Below are 24,517 nucleotides of genomic sequence, written 5' to 3'. Positions count from 1 at the left end.
GTAACATCTCACAGCAAGAACTGGCAAATCTGGTGCAGTCCACGAGGAGGAGATGCACTGCAGTACTTAATGCAGCTGGTGGCCACACCAGATACTGACTGTTACTTTTGATTTTGACCCCCCCCTCCCTCCCTTTGTTCAGGGACACATTATTCCATTTCTGTCACGTCTGTGGAACTTTTTCAGTTTATGTCTTAGTTGTTGAGTCTTGTTCATACAAATATTTATATATGTTAAGTTTGCTGAAAATAAAAACGCAGTTGTCAGTAAGAAGACGTTTCTTTTTTTCATTTTAAAAAGTCTAATAAATCCATCCATGTTATATAGCCTACACCATCACAATAAATCCATTATTTGTTTTAGACTGGTCTAAAGAAATATGAAGAAAATGTAGTTTATTTCAGAAGAACAGAATAGCATACTCTTGAGTTGTCCTTATGTTAGGTCCTGATCTGGTTATGCAATATGGCTGTTGGCAACACTAATTCATTTAACAGACAAGATTTGTTTAGAATTCCGTGGCATTATTTTATAGTATGAAGAATACAAATGAACATGGCTGAATAAAATAGAAAGGATATTTTCTCCCAATGATTTGAGGGAGTGCACACATGCGGCTATTCTGTGTTGGGCGGTTAACAAATAAACAGGTCCTCCTATATGATTAATTTAGAGTTATTTATGCATCTTTAGTTGCGATACAAACATTGGGCTATATGTTGCGTTTTTTTTGTAAATTCTAAGGCTATAAGATGAGACTAATGATGATCTCAAAAAAGTTGCATGAGCTCTGCTTTGTTTCTTGCACAGGCTGTACACACTTCATCAGTCTTTCATTCACAATTTGACAAGCACTTGATAATGCCTTGAATTTCCCGGAGGCATCCCCTTTGCGTGGCCATAATGCACCCTAAAAAAAATACATGCCTTTTGCGGCCAGTGACCGTTGTGCCCTTGGGCTGAAAATAATAATTATAATTCCCTTCTCCTGGCTGTGTGCTCCAAAGCACCTCTCACCTCCACGGTTCTGTCAGATAGCTAAATTCCTATTAGCCAGTGCCCATCACATGATTGAGTCTATCTCACAGGCTACAAGTGAAGACAGACACATCGGGGACGCAACTGTGCACGTCCTTATCCGAGGTGCATGTTTAAGGTATTGGAAGAACTGTCCACATTTACCTTTTCGTCAGCCAACAAGATGAGTAGGCGTAACGCCTAAACGGTCACGTGGAATTTAACTGCCGTCATGACTCGTGACCTATGCATACCTTATAATCACTACTGGGGCTCAACCATAACATATCAGCTACGTTCTCAGAAATGTCATCCGTCAACAACAGTGAAAAACAACAGTAAAATGAAAATGTCTTCCCACAGAGAAGAATAGAGGAAAAAAGAAAAAGCCTAATCACGATCACAAGTGAGGAGGAGTGGGTTATGTGGGAAGAGTTGGCTGTGTGCAGACCACGCCACCGCTGATCAGGAACGTGTGTGATGTATTAGTGGGTAGTCTGGTGGGCATTAAGAGATGATATCGCAATGAATAGGCAATGATATGGTGTGCAATGTGTGTGTGCTCGAGAGGGGATATAACATATGTAGAACAGAATCACCTGTGTGAAGTAATATTTATATTAAGTAACTACCCTGTGTGTCTGTCCTTTGTGAGTCTTTAAATGGCATGTTAGTGTTTGGTCAGGATCATTTCTCTAAGAGCTGTGAGATTCAAAGGCCAGGGACATAGGGGGCCTCTTGACTCTTTGTGCCACTAACAATGCTTTTCTCAATGTGTGTGGGTGGCCACCCATGTGAGGGTGTGTGAGCCCAGGCAGCGCTGCATTGATATCTGTGAATGCTGCCCTAGAGGTTTCAGCGACTGTGTGTCTACAATACTAAATGATGTGCCCGTTTATGTGCAGCAGTGCCTTTTCAAAAGGCAATACTTGACAGCCTGGTCGCTTGTGTGGGTGAAAAGAGTGCACATGTACAGTTTGTTCATATCCAGTCAGCATCTGTACCTTGTTCACTTTTTGATTCTATTCAAAACACTGACACCATGCAAGGCAAGAGCTTAAAGCCTGACTTCTGTTGCTCAACAGACAGATTTCAAGTGGACAACACACGTGCCAGCAGCCGCTTTTAGCACAGTTCTGTTGCATATATAGTGTACCTGGTGTAGTTTGACCATGATGGGACCCGTCTTCTCCTTCTCTTCATACTTCTCTACCTTGGATTGTAACCTCTTGTAGTCCTGTAGCGCCTGCTCCCTTCGTTTCACAGCCATGTTGAGGCTGGGGAACACACTGCTGTACCTGAGACACACAGAGAATGACATCTAGGTGCAGAGACTGACAGAGATACTGCTGGACCACATCATGGAGACAAAGTGACACTGCTTTGTACCGGAGATATACGTGGACATAGGCCTAACGAGAAACGATACTGCTCTGTGAACATAGACAGGCAAGAGCCCTGTCAGAGGAACAACTGCCTATTAACAGACAATCTGAATGATTCTTCCTACTTAATGCAATGTGCTCTCAATTCAGACCAATACATCTAAACCAATCATGCCAACTGAACCCTATATGTTGTCTTGAAATAATAAAAATGTGAATAGAAAACTGCACTTTAAGATCGAAAGACTGTAAAAGAAAAAAAATAATAATCTATGCTTTTTCTGAACCATTGAGAACTTTTTGAATTGGGGTTTACAAATATCTTTCAGAGATGCTTGTGTGAGGTCACCTGGATCGATACGCATGTAACACAGAAAAGCGCCCTCAAGTAGGAGACCTCTCAGTGTAGACTGGAGACTGTCCTTGGTTGTTAATATTGAATTACTCTAGTGCAAATGGCATGAAACAATTCATTCGGTTTCAATTATGTTATTCAAAATGAAAATACATTCTTTCAGAGAGAATCCTTGTCTTAGGCACTAAAAATAGGAAACACTCATCTGTAACTTAGCAACAGGAATCCATGCCTCATCCTGGGACTTACTTTGCTCCAACATTGGTTCTGTGCGTTCTGCTTTTATTGGGAAATACGGTGCAGAAAAGCAGCTACGCCACTTCATTTGCAAGAGATTAACATTTTCCAAACTACAAAACAAAAATGGTTGCCAACCCATTTAGTCAGAAAATCTAACCAAGTGTCACATTTGAGAACACTTTAATATATTTTGTGTGATTATATATAGGCACAGTAAGACAGGTGTCATATTCACCATGCATGTTTATTTACACAGGTCTAATGCAAGTTTCATAACCTGATAACCTTTGTTTTTCTATGAATGATCTGAGATGATTTCATACAGGCTGCAGATAGCTAGAGCGTAGTTCCTTGGTCTGCTACTCTCACTAACGTAAAGTGTGTCAGTGATTCACTTTTCCTCAAACAATGAGCCAATCTTCCTTTCCCTCTACTTACTATGCAACAGGTGAAGGGAATTGACAATGGACCTGACAAGAGGTTGTGAAATCCAGTCTTCCTCAACACAGAGTAGAGTAAGCCCTGTGAAGGGTTGGGCCGGTGGGAGGAGGGCAGTGTGACGTGACCTGGACCTCAGACAAGCTGTGGATTGTTTCCCACAGGAAGTTGAGAAGGGAGCGGCCCTGTATCATTTTGGCGACGTCACAGAGCCCAGCCCCACAGCCCACGCTCTCCCTCCATTTATAAAACATCACTTTGGCTCAGTTTACGGCAGGCAGCGCAGAGTGGATGCCTTCCTCTAGTAGTTTACTATCTGTCTCTTGCTCCAGTGTAGTGTTCACATACTTCCGAGTGCCAGGGGATTATGCAACCACCCTCTAGGCACGAGTGCACTCTGAAACAATTCCATTGGTCCATGACATTACACACAACACTGGCTCACTAAAAAAGGCACAAAGGCTGACCGCATTCTCCTCCACCAGAGCACATCACCTCACACCACCTCTGCATGGTGTCATGAGGTGCCATGATGTCTGATGACTACAGAAACGCAATAGAGTAGTAATGACAACATTTAGGTCACTTAGTCACCATCACACATGATCACATTGTAGGTAGGCGGTATCTGGTAGTGGCGACAGTCAGTCCTTCCTCTTAATGATGTGACTGAGAGAACACCTATGTGAGCCGATATAAGGAGTTGATCCCATCCTTCCACACTAATGATCTCCTCACTGTCCCAACGCTTTTATACCAAGAGGTAGAGCTCCAAGAAGGTTCCAATGTGACTGTGTTGTGCTCAGACTGTCTAAAGAGGAGCTCTGTGAGAGCCTGTCTGACTCGACTGTACCTCGGACATGTAGTGGAGTGACAGTGGCTGTGTTTGAAGGTCACTGTACACGCTGCGTAATGATAGTTTGGGCTGCATCGCTGGCTTGGTTGGATATTTCCCTAGATGTCTCTGGACTGACGTCCACATACTGACCGGTCAGCTCCAGACCAGCCTATATTTACTCCAGCCTTGTCTAGCCCAGGCTCTGCTGGACCAAGGGCGCACTACCACCGTCTGTGTGACTGGTCATTTAGGGTGCGGTGGCTGGCTGAAAATAGCAGGTGGACGAAAATAGCAATTGGTCGAGAGAGCTTGTTTATGACAAGCTGATCCATAGCTGGACCGACACAACCCGCCAGTCAGCCAAGCCCCAGTCTGGACCAACCAGCCCAGCTGGAGCAGACCAGAGACCTGGGAGGAACCTTAGTCTGGCAGGCTCACTGACCGCTCCACTTAACACCGTCAATTTGACATTGCTAAAATAACAAAAAGGTATCTCTAAGAATATGTTGACCTCCCATATCTCACTATGAAATGAGGGACTAACAGTGAAAGCCAAGATTACTCATAAATGATGCATATTTTGTGATTGAGTAATGAAAATACAAAGTATACTGAACAAAAATATCATAGCAACATGTAAAGTGTTGGCCCCATGTTTCATGAGCTGAAATAAAATATTTTCCATACGTACAAAAAGCTTATTTCTCTAAAATGTTGTGCACAAATTTGTTTATATCCCTGTTAGTGAGCATTTCTCCTTTGCCAAGATAATACATCCACCTGACAGGTGTGGCATATCAAGAAGCTGATTAAACATCATGATCATTACACAGGCGCACCTTGTGCTGGGGTCAATAAAAGACAATGCCACAGATGTCTCAAGTTTTGAGGGAGCGTTTAATTGGCATGCTGACTCCAGGAATGTCCACCAGAGTTGTTGCCAGAGAATTGAATGTTCATTTCTCCACCATAAGCCGCCTCCAACGTTGTTTTAGGGAATTTGGCAGTACGTCCAACCGGCCTCACAACCGCAGACCACGTATAACCACGCCAGCCCAGGACCTCCACATCCAGCTTATTCACCTGCAGGATCGTCTGAGACCAGTCACCCGGACTGCTGATGAAACTGTAGGTTTGCACAACTGAAGAATTTCTGCACACACTGCCAGAAACCGTCTCAGGGAAACTCATCTGCATGCTCGTCGTCCTCACCAGGGTCTTGGACTGCAGTTTGGCAATGTAACCAATTTCAGTGGGCAAATGCTCACAATGTTGCAAGGATCTGTACACAATTCCTGGAAGCTGAACATGTCCAAGCTCTTCCATGGCCTGCACTCACCAGACATGTCACCCATTGAGCATGTTGGGGATGCTCTGTATTAAAGTGTATGACAGCATATTCCAGTTCTTGCCAATATCCAGCAACTATACAGCCATTGAAGATGAGTGGGACAACATTCCACAGGCCACAATCAACAGCCACATCAACTCTATGCAAAGGAGATGTGTCGCGCTGCATGAGGCAAATAGTGGTCACACCAGATATTGACTGGTTTTCTGATCCACGCCCCTACCTATTTTTGTAAGGTATCTGTGACCAACAGATGCATATCTACATTCCCAGTCATGTGAAATCCATAGATTAGGGCCTAATGAATTGATTTCAATTGACTGATGTGCTTATATGAACTATAACTCAGTAAAATCTTTGAAATTGTTGCATGTTGCGTTTATGTTTTTGCCGTTTGTTGTGTCTTGTGTAGGTTAGGCTAAGTGTAAAAAGGGTAGAGACAGTATGTTGAATATGTGCCAGCAGAACCTCCGTTTTTATAGAGGGTAGGTCTGCTCTGCCGCAACATGCCTTATGCTTTGACTCTGTTGATGGAAAGTGAGAGGACTAACGCAAGCTAGATACCTGATCCACCAGATATAAAAAGGCAAGAGCAACAAAAAAAAAAACAGATAAGGCGGGGGGGGTTGATGGCTTGAGTCTAGACTGAATGTAAAAACATACAAATAAAAAACATTTCTGTGATTAAAACGTAGGCTAGTTTATAGGCTACGTCATTTTGAGTCACCCCTTTAAAACCCATCTAATTGCTACTATTTCACAACGACAGAAATCCAACAGCACCTTGAGTAACTCCCAAAGCAGGCTAAATTAACCAGAGTGTCGGGGAAGTCCATTTCCCAGCCTTGCTAGCTTAAAGGAGCAGTGCTGGTTTGCCCTGCCACTGCTTGGACCAGAGCACATGTCTTTACGACAGAGCCTTCAGTCTTACCCAAAAGAGCAGAAAGGGTTCGGCTAGGAGGCCCAGATAACAGCAACGACTCATGCCCACACACTCCCCTCCCTCCACATAAACAGACTGATGTCATTCACTGATCCCGCTGAATGGATGGGGAGAGAGAGAGACAGAGAGAGGGATGGAGAGAGAAAACAGGGGAGAGAGAGAAAGAGTTAGAGGTATGGAGACGGAGAGAGACAGATAAAGGGAGAGACTGAGGGAGAGGGAGACAGATAAAGAGAGGGAGAGAGATGGAGAGAGAGAAAGGGAGAGGAAGAGAAAGAAAGGGAGAGGGGTGAGAAGAAAGACTGACCTTTTTGAGCTCATTATTTCCTGGATGTGTTAATACAGTGAGTGTTAATGACCCAACTAAGTGTGGCCTAAATGTGAACACACACCGGCCGGCACGTACACACACAGCCCATTGAAGGGACAAATAAAACCCTCCATTAAGAGACTTTCCAGGCTCGAACCATTCTCTACTCCATTTAAGATTCCACACATGTTCTTACAGATCGACACAAAAACATCAAAAGAGTACTGAGACTTCAGAAACAATGGTCAACATTCAGTTACTGGCGGACTAATGGAAGCTTAATGTATGGTGGCTTAATAGATCAGTCCTCTATACTTCGATGATTAATTACATTACGCTGTGCTTCAACGCCATATACAGCAAAAGGGCTGACGGCTTGTATTCCCCATCTTAAAACATTGTTTATGCATGCAGATCTAAACCTACTACTTCCTGACCCATTTCAATCTCATATAAGTGAGAGGCTAACTTCATCTGGCCTCAGAGCCCATCCTGTTAGTACAGTGACTCCCCACAATGCGTTTGTCCAATGCGGTATGTGTGTACTGTCCTGAGACAAGTCCTGCTCTCCAGCCAATCTCCTGCCCTTGGCCCAGGAAGCTGGGCCCTCTGCCATATTCAGGGCCTGCCCACACGTCCGCCTGCCGCCCACCAGGAAGAGGAAATTAGAACCATTCCATCCTGTCACAGCTCCGGCACCAGAACACAAGAGGAAGAGGCCAATAGCACACGCACACATACACTAACTCATAGCATTCTTATGTTCCATCAAAGTTCACTTTGTCAAGGGTCTGATATGAAAAGATCAGGGATTTCAGACCGATTTGTGGTTATAAACAAAAAGTTAAACACATAAATTCACCAGACAGACACTGGCAAGCGCATTAAGTCTCTCTTTTTCAAACACACACACACCCCGCTCCAAAAAGCGGCCTCCGGGGAGGGGTCAGCAGGAGGAAGTAGGACCTTAACAAGCACTACGGAAGATGGGTGGGATCCTTGCTCCCGGCCTGACCACTCCCTCTACCGCCTCTGCACTGTGTGTGTGTGTGTGTGTGTGTGTGTGTGTGTGTGTGTGTGTGTGTGTGTGTGTGTGTGTGTGTGTGTGTGTGTGTGTGTGTGTGTGTGTGTGGACGGACGGGGGCGAGAGTAGGGAAGGGGAACCAAGTAAACTTTCTTCCAGACACACCACCACAGCAGCCCCATACACTCCCCAGTCCAGTCCAGTTTTACTATCGACTATGCTTTATTACAGAGCCTTCTGGAGCTAGTGCTAAGCTCCAACTCCCCTTAAGTGTGTGCTCCTTCCCACTCTACAGACAGAGCAGCTTTTAAGACACAGCAGCTGCTGCTTGTGATGTATTAAAAATATGCAGACAATAGAAGAGGTGCAGATCCAGATAGACACTTACTTTTTCAGAGGATCGATCACCGTCTTTGAGATCTGGTTCACCTATGGACGAACAAACACGGGTCAAACGTTCATTTAAAAAGTGCAAGTACTTCTCTTAAATTGAAAGGGAATGTCTTTATTATTTGAAATTTGTTGTCAAAGTGAATTACTTTAAGTTGAACAAAATACAAAATAGCTCCAAGTTCCACTCATTAACAGCATGATAAAAAAAATCAACAATTGTGTATTTTCAAACAGAGCACTCAAGACAATAGAGGGGAGGGAGGTGAGGCGGGTAGCAAAGAAACTTTTGTGACGTTGACTCTTTTATTGTACACAAGCCCCGAGGAGAAACACCTGAATATTCATAGAGCTGAACAATACAAAAGGATGCAACTGTCAGGGGACGGACATGAAAGCTAAGCCCCACTGATTTCAAATCCTGCGGAGGGTGGGCTGCCTTACAAGATGAAAGTTCTTTGCAAACAAACATTTTAACAATAACAGTTTATATTTTCCTGCATTCTCCTTCTCGGCGCCGACAGGGGGGGGGTGGGGGGGGGGCTTTGTTAAGTGGAAGTAAATTAACATCTCATCTCGAGGCCTCCAGCCCAGGTGCCAAAGTCTCATCGACAGAAGTTGGCACACATTTAATAAAGTTTACAAAGTCATTTACATTGCAGATTCAAAATGACTCGTAGATCTACGTCTCTGACAGAACGCTAAGTTAACCCGGCAAACAACTCCAGTGAAGAGCATCGTTCAAAACATTTCAATGAGGAATAACAGTGGCAAGACAACTCCATGAAGTGACAGCTCCATGAGAACAATGAGCCTAGTACAACTAATCAATCATTCACTAGTTATTGGAAGGATAGTCAATCACAGAACATAAGAAGCAAATACTGTACAACACAAAGCTTTGTGAATGCCCTGACAGTCTCTGAGAATATACACCCACACACACAATCGCAAGGCATCTTTCCAAATACATAACGCGAATGAATGTAGTTTGAGAGAACCAATAACAAATAAGTACATGGGAATTCACATTTTCCTCTGTTTTACATATTCACACCATCCCCCCCTCCCTGGGAGAGTGAAAAGGCTGGAGCTGCGCTGCTGCCGAGGTGAGCGCATGCACTAAGCAGGGGGAACAACACCAGCACATTTGCTTAAGCATGCTGGTGCCCTCTACCCTCTGCCCTTTCCCACAGAGAGGGGGGCAGGACTATTCAGCTGAGGCCCAGCAGTGCCTGAGGCCGGAGCTCTAGCAGCAGTCTCTGTGAGTGAGTCACGGGGCAGAGGCCATCCCGGCACACAGGCCTCCCAAAAATACACGCAGATCGCGGAGGAAATCAATACCCCTCCAAACGGAGCATCCGCTACTGCTCAGCCGCCATTTTCACTAGGGCTTGACTTCAGCAGCAGTGTGCCGGGGGGCTCCGCGCCCTCCTCAGCCCTAGAAATAAACACACAGGCCTGGGCCACTGCTGCCTTCATTATCCCTGCACGTTTTATCCGCTCGCTCAATCGCAGCCCCCGCGGCGAGTCATCTCGTCTCAACACCAAGGCGAGCAAAGAAGGTTTGCTTCTGTGTCTGTTTTGCTTGAGCAGTTGAGTCGTTGGTGGTGCCGTCAGAAGGAAGAACAGCCAGCTTGGAGGGAGAGCTGGTGGAGTGTGATTCTGGTGAGCTGCGCTGGGCTTTAACAACTCTGGACTCCTGAGGTGATATTCCAAATATTGAACCAACTGACCAACCAAGGGCCTAGAAATGCTTTGCCGTCAGCTTTCAACCAGTTTAACGAATGCCAAGCTAAGCGGCACAGAGAGACATACTGTAGCAGAACACGGTCATGTCAAACATCTTGTTGACTGAGACTGGCTGAAAAAGGAGGCCTCTAAACTCAAGTACCATTTTGTGATAACAGAAGGGTTGCATGTCAAAACTCTCTCTGAAGGCCACTTAAAAATCATGAAAAAAAAAAAACAAGCATGCTGGATATGATGGAGAATAATGTATTTTGTATTATTTTCTAGCTGCTTCGCCTCCAGAAGTGAGAAGGTGTATTTGGCTCCATGCTGCCTGGCTGGAGCCCTGTCCAGCAGACCATGGCCATGAAGCCAAGCAAGGAAATTACACCCTATGGAGCCAGCCAACGCCTCCACTCCTACACACTGTAGAGCAAACCTGCACCTTTTGTTATTGACCTGCAAAATGCCAGGGATGTAAAAAAAAAAATACAATACCGCATTGACATCTAGCTGTTCCTGACCGTATGACTCAAAGCAGCTCAAAACCAATTCGAGATGATTTGGAAAGCTCAAGTAGTCCAACAAGATGAATGCTGTGTAGTGCAAAGCTGGCCTCCCAGGTTGTGCCGAGGTGAAGGCTATGAAGGTTATCAGCGTAGTCAAAGGGAAGAGGGCTCAGAGGAAAACAGTAAGAGATGTTAACTACCCTTTAGGGTCTTGACACACTGTTTAACTAAGAGGGAAGTGGAGAAGGAAAGAGAAAAGCACACTGAAAATGGATACTCTTAATTGCCTACATTTCATAACAGTTGGGTAGAAAATATTGGCAATGCTTCTGCTTTTGTAAAGATTCCAGAATTTGAGCTGAAAGGATTTTGATGTTAAAATGTATGAAAATGTTACTCATTTCCAATCTTCAGAAGACATTCCATATTAAATACAGTCAAAATTGAAGGACTGTTCTTCTTGGCAGACCACTAAGAACCGACCCACCATAGGTCACAAGCTGTGAACCACAAGCACAGTCACCACACTTAACTTTGTCCAGTCATTCCAAATGGCTACTGTATATCTTCATTACATCTGAGCAACAGTTTACGTGGTGCATGTCTAGTCTTTGCTTGAAGAATGCCTTGTTGAGCGCTTGAAAGGAATTCACAGAGATCTTCAGAATATGTACAGAGAGGGACATCAAGGTAAAGCCACCAGCAAATAAAAGGATGCTGGGAAAACTAGTCAAATGCACACTAATGGAAAAAGCACTCTTCTGAAGTTATAGCAGAATCAGGTCTTGTACAATTTATTTTCTTCTGCATTCTTGATGATCAGTGCGATTCCCTGTGTGACTGACTTCTCTACCTTAACAGAGATGCCTCTCACAGTGCAATGCCCTGTAGAAACACACATGCAATGCCAACCCTATGATTTCCTTTGCAATTACCTGCAGCGATGATTTTAATCAAATATGTGAAGCACACATGGCAAATAACATAAAGGAGCTAAGAGCAGAAGCAGAATTGCTCACAGAGAGGGACTGGGGAAGATCATGCAGAGAACAGATCCCATTTAAACAGCCTTTGACATTCCCAAGTGAAGCTATTCCATAGTACGAGTTATTTTAAACGCTAGTGAGTCACAAATGCATCCGATCTACAGCTCTCTGATATTCGACAAAGATGAGCAGCTAATAGACCAGTGTGTTGCTGGAGACGGTTTCAAATGACGAGAAGAGATGCTGAGTGAGATTATTTTTTTCTCGTTCACACAGTTACGCAATATTGACAATGATGAAAATACACTTAGGCCAATCAAACCCTTTTGGTTTCTGCCCTTTTGAGTGTTTGAAGAGAGGGGAGCGTATGAGGCATACCTGTCAGAATACTGAATACAATGCCCATAGGTAGAGCTGTGAAAGATAGAAGAAACCCTCCTCCAGCCTACCACTGTATAGGCCTCCCTGTCTAAAAGAGTATATAGTTCATTTTGGTTTCAATAGACAATTTCGATGCACCCCACTTAGAATACAATCTAGGAGAATGACTCGGCTGTGGTGTGAGGCAGAGAAGCACGGACAGGTCCTGACACTGACCTTCTCCTGGTTAAAGGAGTCCATCCTCTTCATGGCTGTGTCCAGCGCCGTCATGGACTCCAGGAAGGCCTGGTCCTGTTCACACAGCGGGTTACTGAGCAGGTCCCCTGAGATCTTCACTGCTGCCTTGGACATCGCTGAAAGATATATAGAGAACAGGCAGAGAATATTAGTATTCACATGGTAAAACTGGTCCTGAAAAAGAGGGAAATGGGAAGGGAGGGAAGGAAAGCGATATAGAAAGAAAAAAAAGCCATAACCGAATAGAGAACGGAGGAATGGAGAAACATACAGGTAACTGCCAAAATAAAGGAAACACCTAAATAAAGTGTCTTAATAGGACGTTGGGTCACCACAAGCCGGAGCAGCTTCAATGCACCTTCACATAGATTTTACAAGTGTCTGAAACTATTGAAGGGATGCAACACCATTCTTCTATGAGAAATTCCATCATTTGGTGTTTTGATGGTGGTGGTAAAAGTTGGCTCAGGTGCTGCTCCAGAATCTCCCATAAGTGTTCCATTGGGTTGAGATCTAGTGACTGTTATGGCCATGTTATTTGGTTAAAATCATTTTCATGCTCATCGAACCATTCAGTGACCTCTCATGCCATGTGGATGGGGGTATTGTAATCCTATAGCCATGGTAGCCAAAATAATGACCTGCCCAGAATTTTTATACATGAGCCTTCCCCTGAGCATGATGGGATGGAACCACACCTGTGTGAAAGCACCTGCTTTCAATATACTTTGTAAATATATAATTTACTCAAGTGTTTCCATTATTTTGGCAGTTACATGTACAAATCGGTATTATCGATTCCCACGGGGGCCAGCACAGAAACATTTTTTTTTTAATGAAATTGTATGAAATGGATAAGAGCGTCTGCTAAATGACTAAAATGTAAAAATGTAAAATGTAATTATTAATGTTTGGCCTGGTTTGACTATTTGGCCCAGACATGCTTGATGGGCATGGCTAGCAGCAGAGGTGAGCACCCGTGCCAGGACTGACACTGTGGGCATTTGACAGACACAAAAGTGAAATAAGCGAAAAGGAAAAGTAGGATAGAGAAGCAGCAGCATCAGTTGGAGAGAGTCGAGGGGGTGGTGGGCTCAGCTGCTGTGATGAATATTCACAAAAGCACTGGGAATGTGTGCAAATGTTTCTATAGTGCCAGCGCCAATTACTGTTCATCTGCACTCCTGCCACTTTATCTTTGACACAGAGCACATATCGGATCACCGCATCACTGTCAAAATAAATTAGCTGCACTGGGGACATACAGAGAAGTTGATAAGACGTAAAGTAAAATAAAAACCCCCACATCAGACTCAACTGAGCCCTCTGAGCTCTGAGGATCGGGTAAAGACACATTACAAACAAATGTAATTAAGCATGTTAAAAAAGCAGCTTTTCTGTGTTGGAATAGTGTGGGCATACCTCAACAACAAATGGTGTGGGCGCATACCGATCATTAGAAATATTCTTGCGAGTAGATTGCTGATTGGCAAACAACATGTTCTATAAGGAATTATAAACTGGGTGGTTCGGCTGACATCTGTGGTATATCAGACCGTATACCACAGGTATGACAAAACGTTTATTTTTACCGCTCTAATTACGTTGGTAACCAGTTTATAATGGCAATAAGGTACCTCGGGGGTTTGTGGTATATGGCCAATATACCACGGCTAAGTGCTGTATCCAGGCACTCTGCGTTGCGTCGCGCATAAGAACAGCCCTTAGCCGTGGTACATTGGCTTTTTACAACACCCCCCGTGCCTTATTGCTTAAATAGCAAGCATTTTTTAAACGGTCTGTTTGAGATACAAGTTTGAGGTGGGTTTTTTAAGTGTTTTTTCTCCAATGTATACTTTGGCCACAAATATGAGTATAGAATGAGTCAACAACATTATTTAGGTATGAGAATATGAACTTTTAAAAGTGGGATTTTCACTGGACAGTTCAATTTTAATTCCATAGTGTGTTCTATTTTTAGTTAGGTAATAAAGATTTGTGTTGCCAACGGTATAAATGGCTTGTGGCCAGTGATATCCTGACTCTATAAAGATGAATCTCTAATGACTTGTGGACTTGCCCCAGAAGAGCCCACAATTTCATCGTCTTACTTTAAATAGACTAGACAAATGATTGCCATTATGAAATGCTGTGTGGAGCACACTGTGCTGTGCAGGCAGGTCCACTCTTTGTTGTTTGGTGGCAGTTGGTGGTGAAAGGACCTGTGCAACAGATGGAATCCATTAATTATAACAAGATGTTGACAGCTCTGATACTTTGAGGCATCATCCCATATTCCAGAGCACAAAGCAGAGGAAATGAAGAAGCTCCTCACTCCCCCATCCTTCCCCTCTCCACCCTCAGAGTAGATCGCTACCAGGGGCAATTTCTGCTACTGCTCCTCCCAAAGATACCCATTTCCAAAAGCTCCAACAAAAAATAAATATCTTTCTTAGCAGCAGAAATGTAAAACAGAATGTAGGCTAAAAGTTATGAGTAGGAAGAGCGTGAGAAACATTGCTTATTTTTAAGGGCTACTGAAATTAGGCTAAAATCATTTTCCAAAATTGCACAAGAGACATTGTCCCTGAAAAACCTGACAAGCAACAACAATTAAGGTGTCAGTGAATGTATGCCGAGCATGTGAAAGAGATGAATTGAATGAGAGAAAGCTAATGATTTAAAGAAGATTTGTGCATGAAAGAAAAGATGATCAGTGGGAATGTTTTTTCCAGAGACTGATCAAAACATACTGCTCAAAAAATAAAAGGAACACTAAAATAACACATCCTAGATCTGAATGAATGAAATAATCTTAATAAATACTTTTTTCTTTACATAGTTGAATGTGCTGACAACAAAATCACACAAAAATAATCAATGGAAATCCAATTTATCAACCCATGGAGGTCTGGATTTGGAGTCACACTCAAAATTAAAGTGGAAAACCACACTACAGGCTGATCCAACTTTGATGTAATGTCCTTAAAACAAGTCAAAATGAGGCTCAGTAGTGTGTGTGGTCTCCACGTGCCTGTATGACCTCCCTACAACACCTGGGCATGCTCCTGATGAGGTGGCGGATGGTCTCCTGAGGGATCTCCTCCCAGACCTGGACTAAAGCATCCGCCAACTCCTGGACAGTCTGTGGTGCAACGTGGCGTTGGTGGATGGAGCGAGACATGATGTCCCAGATGTGCTCAATTGGATTCAGATCTGGGGAACGGGTGGGCCAGTCCATAGCATCAATGCCTTCCTCTTGCAGGAACTGCTGACACACTCCAGCCACATGAGGTCTAGCATTGTCTTGCATTAGGAGGAACCCAGGGCCAACCGCACCAGCATATGGTCTCACAAGGGGTCTGAGGATCTCATCTCGGTACCTAATGGCAGTCAGGCTACCTCTGGCGAGCACATGGAGGGCTGTGCGGCCCCCCAAAGAAATGCCACCCCACACCATGACTGACCCACCGCCAAACCGGTCATGCTGGAGGATGTTGCAGGCAGCAGAACGTTCTCCACGGCGTCTCCAGACTCTGTCACGTCTGTCACATGCTCAGTGTGAACCTGCTTCCTCTGTGAAGAGCACAGGGCGCCAGTGGCGAATTTGCCAATCTTGGTGTTCTCTGGCAAATGCCAAACGTCCTGCACGGTGTTGGGCTGTAAGCACAACCCCCACCTGTGGAGGTCGGGCCCTCATACCACCCTCATGGAGTCTGTTTCTGACCGTTTGAGCAGACACATGCACATTTGTGGCCTGCTGGAGGTCATTTTGCAGGGCTCTGGCAGTGCTCCTCCTGGTCTTCCTTGCACAAAGGCGGAGGTAGCGGTCCTGCTGCTGGGTTGTTGCCCTCCTACGGCCTCCTCCACATCTCCTGATGTACTGGCCTGTCTCCTGGTAGCGCCTCCATGCTCTGGACACTACGCTGACAGACACAGCAAACCTTCTTGCCACAGCTCGCATTGATGTGCCATCCTGGATGAGCTGCACTACCTGAGCCACTTGTGTGGGTTGTAGACTCCGTCTCATGCTACCACTAGAGTGAAAACACCGCCAGCATTCAAAAGTGACCAAAACATCAGCCAGGAAGCATAAGAACTGAGAAGTGGTCTGTGGTCACCACCTGCCAAACCCCTCCTTTATTGGGGGTGTCTTGCTAATTGCCTATAATTTCCACCTGTTGTCTATTCCATTTGCACAACAGCATGTGAAATGTATTGTCAATCAGTGTTGCTTCCTAAGTAGACAGTTTGATTTCACAGAAGTGTGATTGACTTGGAGTTACATTGTGTTGTTTAAGTGTTCCCTTTATTTTTTTGAGCAGTGTATAAAACAATGTGTCAACAACACACCTATATCAGCCTCTGTGCTTTTCTTCATGTCTTTGTGGAGCTTCTTTGTCTGATCTTCCAACCTGTAAAATAAGGGAAATGTAGTTTTTTTCAGTTCACGTTCTTGGATATCACAATAATACAGCATATAACATTTGGTAAGTATCGGTCCAAGTACAGTTAAGCATCCACAGAGCAAACTGACAGTAGGATCATGTGTTTGCATTCAGCAGCTAGGGTAGGCAGAGGGCAGTACAGAAAAAGGGTCCACTGTGTGCAGCCTGATCAAATCACTAATGCCTATACACAGCTCACTGACAGTCTTACTGGGATCTCAGTCGAACGAGAATGCTACAAATAAACACCTGCAAAATAACCTACAGTACATTCGGAAATTATTCAGACCCCTTGACTTTTTCATAATTATGTTACTTATTTTTAAAATGATTGAATTGTTTTTTTTCTCATCAATCTACACAGAATACCCCATAATGAGAAAGCAAAAACAGGGTTTTAGAATCTTTTGCAAATGTATTAAAAATAAAAAAACTGAAATATCACATTTACAAAAAGATTCAGACCCTTTATTCAATACTTTGTTGAAGCGCCTTTGGAAGCGATTATAGCCTTGAGTCTACTTGGGTATGATGCTACAAGCTTAGCACACCTGTTTTTGGGGAGTTTCTCCAATTTTTCTCTGCAGATCCTCTCCAGCTCTGTCAGGTTGGATGGGGAGCGTCGCTGCACAGCTATTTTCAGGTCTCTGCAGAGATGTCGATTGGGTTCAAGTCCGGGCTCTGGTTGGGCCACTCAAGGACAATCAGAGTCTTGTCCCGAAGCCACTGCTGAGTTGTCTTGGCTGTTGCTTAGGGGTCATTGTCCTGTTGGAAGGTGAACCTTCGCACCAGTCTGAGGTCTTGAGCAGGTTTTCATCATGGATCTCTCTGTACTTTGCTCCGGCATCTTTCCCTCGATCCTGACCAGTCTCCCAGTCCCTGCCGCTGAAAAACATCCCCACAGCATGATGCTGCCACCATCTTACTTCACCGTAGGGATGGTATCAGGTTTCCTCCAGACGTGACGCTTGGCATTCAGGCCAAAGAGTTCAATCTTGGTTTCATCAGACCAGAGAATCTTGTTTCTCATGGTCTGAGAGTCCCTTAGGTGACTTTTGGCAAACTCCAAGGGGGCTGTCATGCCCCTTTTACTGAGGAGTGGCTTCCATCTGGCCACTCTCCCATAAAGGCCTGATTGGTGGAGTGCTGCAGAGGTGGTTATCCCATCTCCACAGAGGAACTCTGTCAGAGTGACCATCGGGTTCTTGGTCACCTCCCTGACCAAGGCCCTTCTCCCCGATTGCTCAGTTTGGCCGGGCGGCCAGCTCTAAGAAGAGTCTTGGTGGTTTCAAACTTCTTCCATTTAAGAATTATGGAGGCCACTGAGTTCTTGGGGACCTTCAATACTGTTTTGGTGTCCAAATCTGTGCCTCAACACAATCCTGTCTCTGAGGTCAATTCCTTCGACCTCATGGCTTGGTTTTTGCTCTGACATGAACTGTCAACTATGAGACCTTATATAGACAGGTGTGTGCCTTTCCAAATCATGTCCAACAATTGAATTTATCTTCAATCAAGTTGAAGAAACATCTCAAGGATGATCAATGAAAACAGGATGCAAGTGAGCTCAAATAAAGGTATTTCTAAAAACCTGTTTTCACTTTGTCATTATGGGGTAGTGTGTGTAGATTGATGAGGAAAAAATTGCATTTCATACATTTTAGAATAAGGGATGCATGATATATCGGTCAACTAGATGTCTAGTTTAACGCCGATGTTGAAGCTGACGTGCATACCTATATAGCGCAGTTTGCGCTACACGTGCAACACAGCATTCATAACCTAGCTCACAATGTCTGCTGTGTGGATCGAGCCGTCAACAAGTCGAGCAGTCATTTGAAAGAGTAAGAACATTTCTGCGAGAGAACTCAAAAGGCGAAATCCATTAAAGCCAAGATAATGGAATTCATTGCCCTTGACAATCAACCGTTCTCTGTCGTGGGTGATGTTGGCTTCGCCGACTGGTCGAGCACCGGTACACACTACCAAGTGCGCCATTTGTCAGATGTTGCCCTAGCGGAGTTACACAGTAATAGCGTCACTGCTGTTAGCTTCAAGACATACATACTATGGAACGCCGTTTGGGTCTTTGCATGTTAAAAAAGATACTGTAGCACTGTCAAAGCTGTACAGAAAAAGTCTGCAAACAAACAAACAGTGGCCACGAACGATGTGTTTACAATACCGCGTTGGTAATAACACATCTTTTGTTCGACCGCAACTTCTGGGGTAGCTAGCTTTAGCTTGGTACCTATGCCATACTTTTATTTTAAAGGCTAACCGCAAAGTCCACTATTGCGGCTAATCCTTATTGTGGCTAGCTTCACATAGATGGGTCCGACCATTAATCAAATAAAAACTGGTCTTTTAAATTAGGGTTATTTTAGATGATGACACCTAGCTATATAGTTAGCTAGCTAACTATAGCTACTGAAACAGATTGTTGATTTGCTATGTTTTTGGGGAAGAACATTGTTTGCATCTATGAGCTAGCTAGCTTTTTTTTTATGACCAGCACTGTAGGTGCGCGAGATAACATTACCAGCATCGTAGCATACGTATTGATGAAGCGTTGTGGCATGAAATACCAGTGATAGTTATTACACTATGTAAAAAATGTATGAACACGTTAAATTATTATGTGACGTGCAGTCATATTCAGGTCCTGATTGGTCAACAAGCTTATCTGACACGTCAAAGAGTGTTATCTACTGGTCACTGTTTTCTTTTTTGACACGCAAAGTCCCAAACGGCGTTCCATAGAAATCCTGGTTGAGAATGAAACGACTGAACAATGAAACCGCACAGCAAGTAAGTGAAAGAAATAGGTTTTGATTATGTTTTACTGGTAATGGGGACATATGTAACTGCCAACAAAATAACTTTTTGGTTAGTGTGGTGTGTGTGTAACCTTTATTTAACTAGGCAAGTCAGTTAAGAACAAATTCTTATTTACAATGACAGACTATCCTGGCCAAACCCGGACGACGCTGGGCCAATTGTGATTGTGAGTCCCTATGGGACTCACAATCATGGCCGGATGTGATACAGCCCGGATTCGAACCAGGGACTGTAGTGATACCTCTTGCACTGAGCCTTAGACCGCTGCGTCCATGTGTGTGTGTTAACTAGTTAACTGTACTAGAATGCTTAAAAGGCTGCAAAAAAATGTAATATCGATTATTGGTACCGTTTAGTTTTTTTTTGGCAAGGAAAATATTGGATATCGGTATCGGCCAAAAATGGCACATCGGTGCATCACTAGCTGTAACGTAACAAAATTCAGAAAAAGTCAAGGGATCTGAATACTTTCAGAAGGCACTGTATGTATGAACTGGGACATTCAATAGGATTACAAATTCCATTGATTTTATATAAAACACATTATTATGACATCCCTTTAGCTAATAAAAAAATACTAGGATTGCTTCATGTTTCGGTCAACTAAATTCTGGCATATAAGCATTTATGTCTTTAATCATCCCTCCAAATTCATTCAAATGATGGGTGTTAAAATGGCAATTATGAGAGTACGGAGGCTGTATCGTGTGTCGTTCATTATATCAATTAAGGGAAACGAGGGACTGTTTAGCAACTCCCAGGAGACTGCTGACACATTAGTTTTCAGGGATTCATTAAGGGAGGGGGACTGAAAAAACAACAACGCTTTTCCCATTTCCTTGTCCAATCTGTTTTATCTGACAGGAGGCAGGAGAGTGTGAAGGCTGAGGAGGGCTCTTCTGGATGTCGGCCAGGTGTGCCAGAGGTCTGTTCCTACAAGGTGTTAATGGATGCCTGCTGAAGCAGCTGCTGCTACTCACCGCTGTGTGCCCCAACAGTTTGCCCTCTACTGCCGCCAACAGCCAGCCTCTCTACACTCCCTGCTGCTATGGTATAATGCCATAGGAGTATGGAATTAGCAGCTGATCTCAGGTAAAAATCAATTAAAAATACTTCTCTGGGATTAGAGATGCAAGACTTAACGTGGAAGACACTGGATGATAAAATAATTAGCAAATTGGACCCCGAGAGGTCTTTTAAATGACACTGGTTATATTTCCACTCAAATTAATAGAAATATTGAATTCAACAACAGTCCAAAGAGCTAGATGGCAGAATTCCGTCCACTAAGAGTTCCTGATATGGATCAGAAGGGAGTGCCAAGACGTCTGTATATGCCTGCTCCTCTTACTCATCATGTGTAAGGTATATTGTGGTGCCATGTCTCCTACTCAACGAAACCTTGAAGCGCTCCCACTCAGTCTGCAGGCCCATCGGGGAGTCTCTTTAACCTAAGACACACAGCAGGGGAGGGCCTCTTATGTGCTAGCTCACGGAAGGTCTTGGGCAACAGAATGCTTTGAACACTTCTCTACTTAGTTACACACAAATAATCTATATTGTGTAACCCAACTCAGTTCTGCATGGGTCTGAAAAGAGAGATGTGAAAGATTGTCTTTCCCGTTGAAAACAATTATTTAAATGTTGATGTGGAAGCCTAAAAGCCCTGAGAGAGAACACGCATGTGTGTTCACCTCCACAAATCAATGGAATATTTGCCCTTAAAATAGCAGTCATAATGCCTTGTATTCTGTGTCAGTTCAGTGTTCATCTGCAATAATGATGCACAGTCAATACATCTGGGAAACTGAGCACAAATTAAATCTTTAACAAACTTACTTTTGGAGCTTGTCATATTCTCGTTCAAAGTCTCTTTCAACCTGTAAAAACACATTGAAACTCATTGTTAGATACAACATTATCATCTTTGTGTTCATGTCTGTTCAGTCAATGTTGTTCCATTATAGTCCTAACATGTGCTTACCGAATACTAAATATCCCTGCTATTGGAGAGACAGGTCAATTACACAGCAACAGAATTACGCTTTGACTCAGAATCTCAAATATATTTTGATTTGTTGAACACTTTTTTTGGTTAATACATGATTCAATGTGTGTTATTTCATAGTTTGTAGAATAATAGTGAAGACATCAATGTAGAAAATAGTCAAAATAAAGAAAAACCCTTGAATGAGTAGGTGTGTCAAACTTTTGACTGGTAATGTATATGAAAGTCATTCTCATGTTCCACAAGTTTTGAAATCACAGAGCATACTATGCCTTAATTTCCCCAAAATATAGGCTCTTAGCTATGGTTGCAAAGCTACTGGTAATTTACTAAAGTTACCGGAATCTTCAGTAATTTTGTTAATTAACAGAAAGGCAATCTACTGTAACTTCGGTAATTTATACTTGAATAACTTTTTTTAAATTATTAATATATACAGTAGCATTAATTTTTTATATCTGTGTTCATATTGTCTATGAGTTTTTAGTAGATAGACCATATGGTTCAAGAGAAAATAGCCTAATTAATGAAAAAAAACACCAAATCAACAATGGCATTATTTTCTATTAACTCTGCAACTATTGACTTTTTTCACAACTGCCACCAGATTGACGCCAAAACATTGACAACAAATACATAGACATAGTAAAATAAATAAGTTTCAAAAAAATATATTATTTGATATTTGCTGAAACCCTAATTTAAACACCAATGGTATTCGTTATGTTGATGGTTTATATTTAGGATAATATTTTACAGCTTTGTCATTCAATTTTTTTGAATTATTTCAGACATTTTACATGTGATAAGGCCACACAGAGGGCCAAAGATAATTAGACACCTGTGATAATCTGAAGTACCCAAAAGGGCCACTAGATGTCTTGTGATTGATTACTTAAAATCCTTGAAAGATACCAAAATTATGGTAGTTTACTGGTAAACTTCAAAAGTTTCCAGTAATATACCCTCCCTTTGCAACCCTACCCTTGGCTTTCATTTGACACCCAATATGATATGGAACTTGTGCTCATGGGTCCTTTTCAATGGAAATGCCCAACAATAAACCCATAATCTGAGCACAGACTGGCTCCCCCTGGTCCTTGGACAATTAGAAGTCATTCCAGTTCCTCTAATTTGTTTCATGTTTTTAGTTCTAGAGGTCTGGTTGAAAGCCCACACCCTCCTCTGCCTCAGATCAGACTAGACTGATTGAACAGGCTAGTGCTGATTATGGAGGTAGCAGGGGTTTCTTTTTTGTGGTTCTGTGGGCTTCTGGATAAACAGGCAGCTGCCAGTCTGTCACCGGAGGGAGGGCTGTCCACAGGGCTCCCTGTACTCTAGCCCACTCCCTGGGTCTGGCCTGGGATGTCACAGGAAGCTACCCAGGAGCCCGTTCTTACTGTCTGCTGCTGCTGGGCCACAGTCAGACAAATTACTGTGGAAGTGGTTTTCCCCTAAGGAGGGTGCCCACACACTGGCAGCAACCTCTGCCCCCTCATATGATTTGGACAAATTGACACCCCACAGACTTACTTGCCCAGGTTCATTGATGAAGGTACAGTAACTTGTCTGACAATTTACTGGTGGTTACCTCTAGTACACTATGCTCATTTTGTGAACCTAGACTCATACGCCTTATACAATATCAAGATATTTCAGAAAATCCAAGGGTAACAAGTTAAAAATGTAGTTGGTCAGGATGAGGGACTTCCTTTGGGTTTCCTCCACATTTTTAAACAACATTTCTGAATGTGCTGATTATAGGCTCCTTTGGAGAATCAATGATTGGAAGTAGAAGCTGGGTAACTGCTGTCCATTAAATTCTGTGGGACCTGAAACATTGTGTGAGGTTTATGGAGTCACTCCAAGGCCACATAGACATGAATTAAGCCTAACTCCTTCACTACCCAGTACAGTGTGTGGATAGGGGTGCTCGCCCTCAAAGCTAAATCCATGGTTTAAAAGCTAAAACTGAATTTGTCTTCCAGAAGAAAATGTCGATCCTCTTCCAGAGCCACCACAGCATTTTTCAGAGCCACCACGACACTCATATTTAAAACACATAGCATACATTTCTCACAACAAAATGCAAATGCCTATTTTTAATTGGTTGGGCCAGAGTGCCTAGCCTTAGCCCATTAAAGAAGTACAAATATCAAGCTTGGATTGTTGCAGTCTGAAAGTCTCTCACGCATCAGTAAAACAGTGAATTGTCGCATGATCCCAGTATGCCTCTATACAACAACAAGCTAAATAAAGCCTGGTAGTGAGTGTCTAGCGAAATTATACATGATTTCATAATCTATTGTCTGGTTTCATTGGTGTTGAAGGTGCAACACTAATATGAGGCTCTTATTTTGGCATGTTAGGTCGCTTTTGTAAATTAGGGACAGGGAGAGGAGAGAATACTGAACACTTACTGTTTTGGAAACAATCTGCTTTTTTGGTTGTCCAATCTTGAAGGGCATCCTGGAAGCAGACAACATGATCAATTGGTGGGACAGACACATACATGTACAACCACATTCTGCACATCACAAAGACAATCTAACACATCCAAACACAGACATTTAACTGAAATGAGAGGCATTTTAAAGGGCTGGCAGACCACAGCAGGTACTCTGACTGGTAGGTAATAATGTGTTGTGAACTGGGACCAAGTGAACAAGTGTATCCTATGGCTCAGTCACAGACAGCCAAATGCAATGCTGTTAACCCCTGGCCTTGTGAAGTGCGTTTCAGGAGCCCTGTGCCTTGACTTCCTGTCACCACATCTGGCTTCCATTGCTAGCGTATATCACTAATTAGAAGTTGCAGTTCCCTCTGCTCCTAGTGGCTTTCCTGCAACTTGCAACTCCCCCCCCCATCAAACACAGGCCCACATCAAACACAGGCGCACATTTGATTTGATTTGATATAATGGCCATAGCCTGACAGATTGCTGTGAATTGAGACTGCAGAGGCAGCTCACAATGCATCACTCTGCACTCCTGACAGCCCCCAGTCAGTCTACAGAACTAAGCCTATGGTTTATTAAAAACTTCAACGCCAGTATGATGACAAGATCCAAGGTTAGCCTACTCAT

General features: G+C 43.3%; 1 protein-coding gene across 1 annotated transcript in view; it reads right to left on the bottom strand.

The window, feature by feature from the left end:
- Nucleotides 1–24,517, bottom strand: part of bin3 (bridging integrator 3) — a 37,957-nt gene that overhangs the window by 5,953 nt on the left and 7,487 nt on the right. Inside the window, exons 2-7 of the mRNA XM_029762841.1 lie at nt 23,853–23,901; nt 21,264–21,304; nt 16,489–16,550; nt 12,115–12,251; nt 8,290–8,330; nt 2,174–2,315 (exon numbers count right to left, since the gene is read on the bottom strand). Of these exons, the coding sequence (XP_029618701.1) occupies nt 2,174–2,315; nt 8,290–8,330; nt 12,115–12,251; nt 16,489–16,550; nt 21,264–21,304; nt 23,853–23,901 (472 nt within the window). The remainder of the gene's footprint in view (nt 1–2,173; nt 2,316–8,289; nt 8,331–12,114; nt 12,252–16,488; nt 16,551–21,263; nt 21,305–23,852; nt 23,902–24,517) is intronic.

Source organism: Salmo trutta, chromosome 9, assembly GCF_901001165.1.
Source record: "Salmo trutta chromosome 9, fSalTru1.1, whole genome shotgun sequence".
Classification (NCBI taxonomy): domain Eukaryota; kingdom Metazoa; phylum Chordata; class Actinopteri; order Salmoniformes; family Salmonidae; genus Salmo; species Salmo trutta.
The sequence above is the reverse complement of the archived record's forward strand: the minus strand, read 5'-3'. Positions and strand labels throughout refer to the sequence as shown.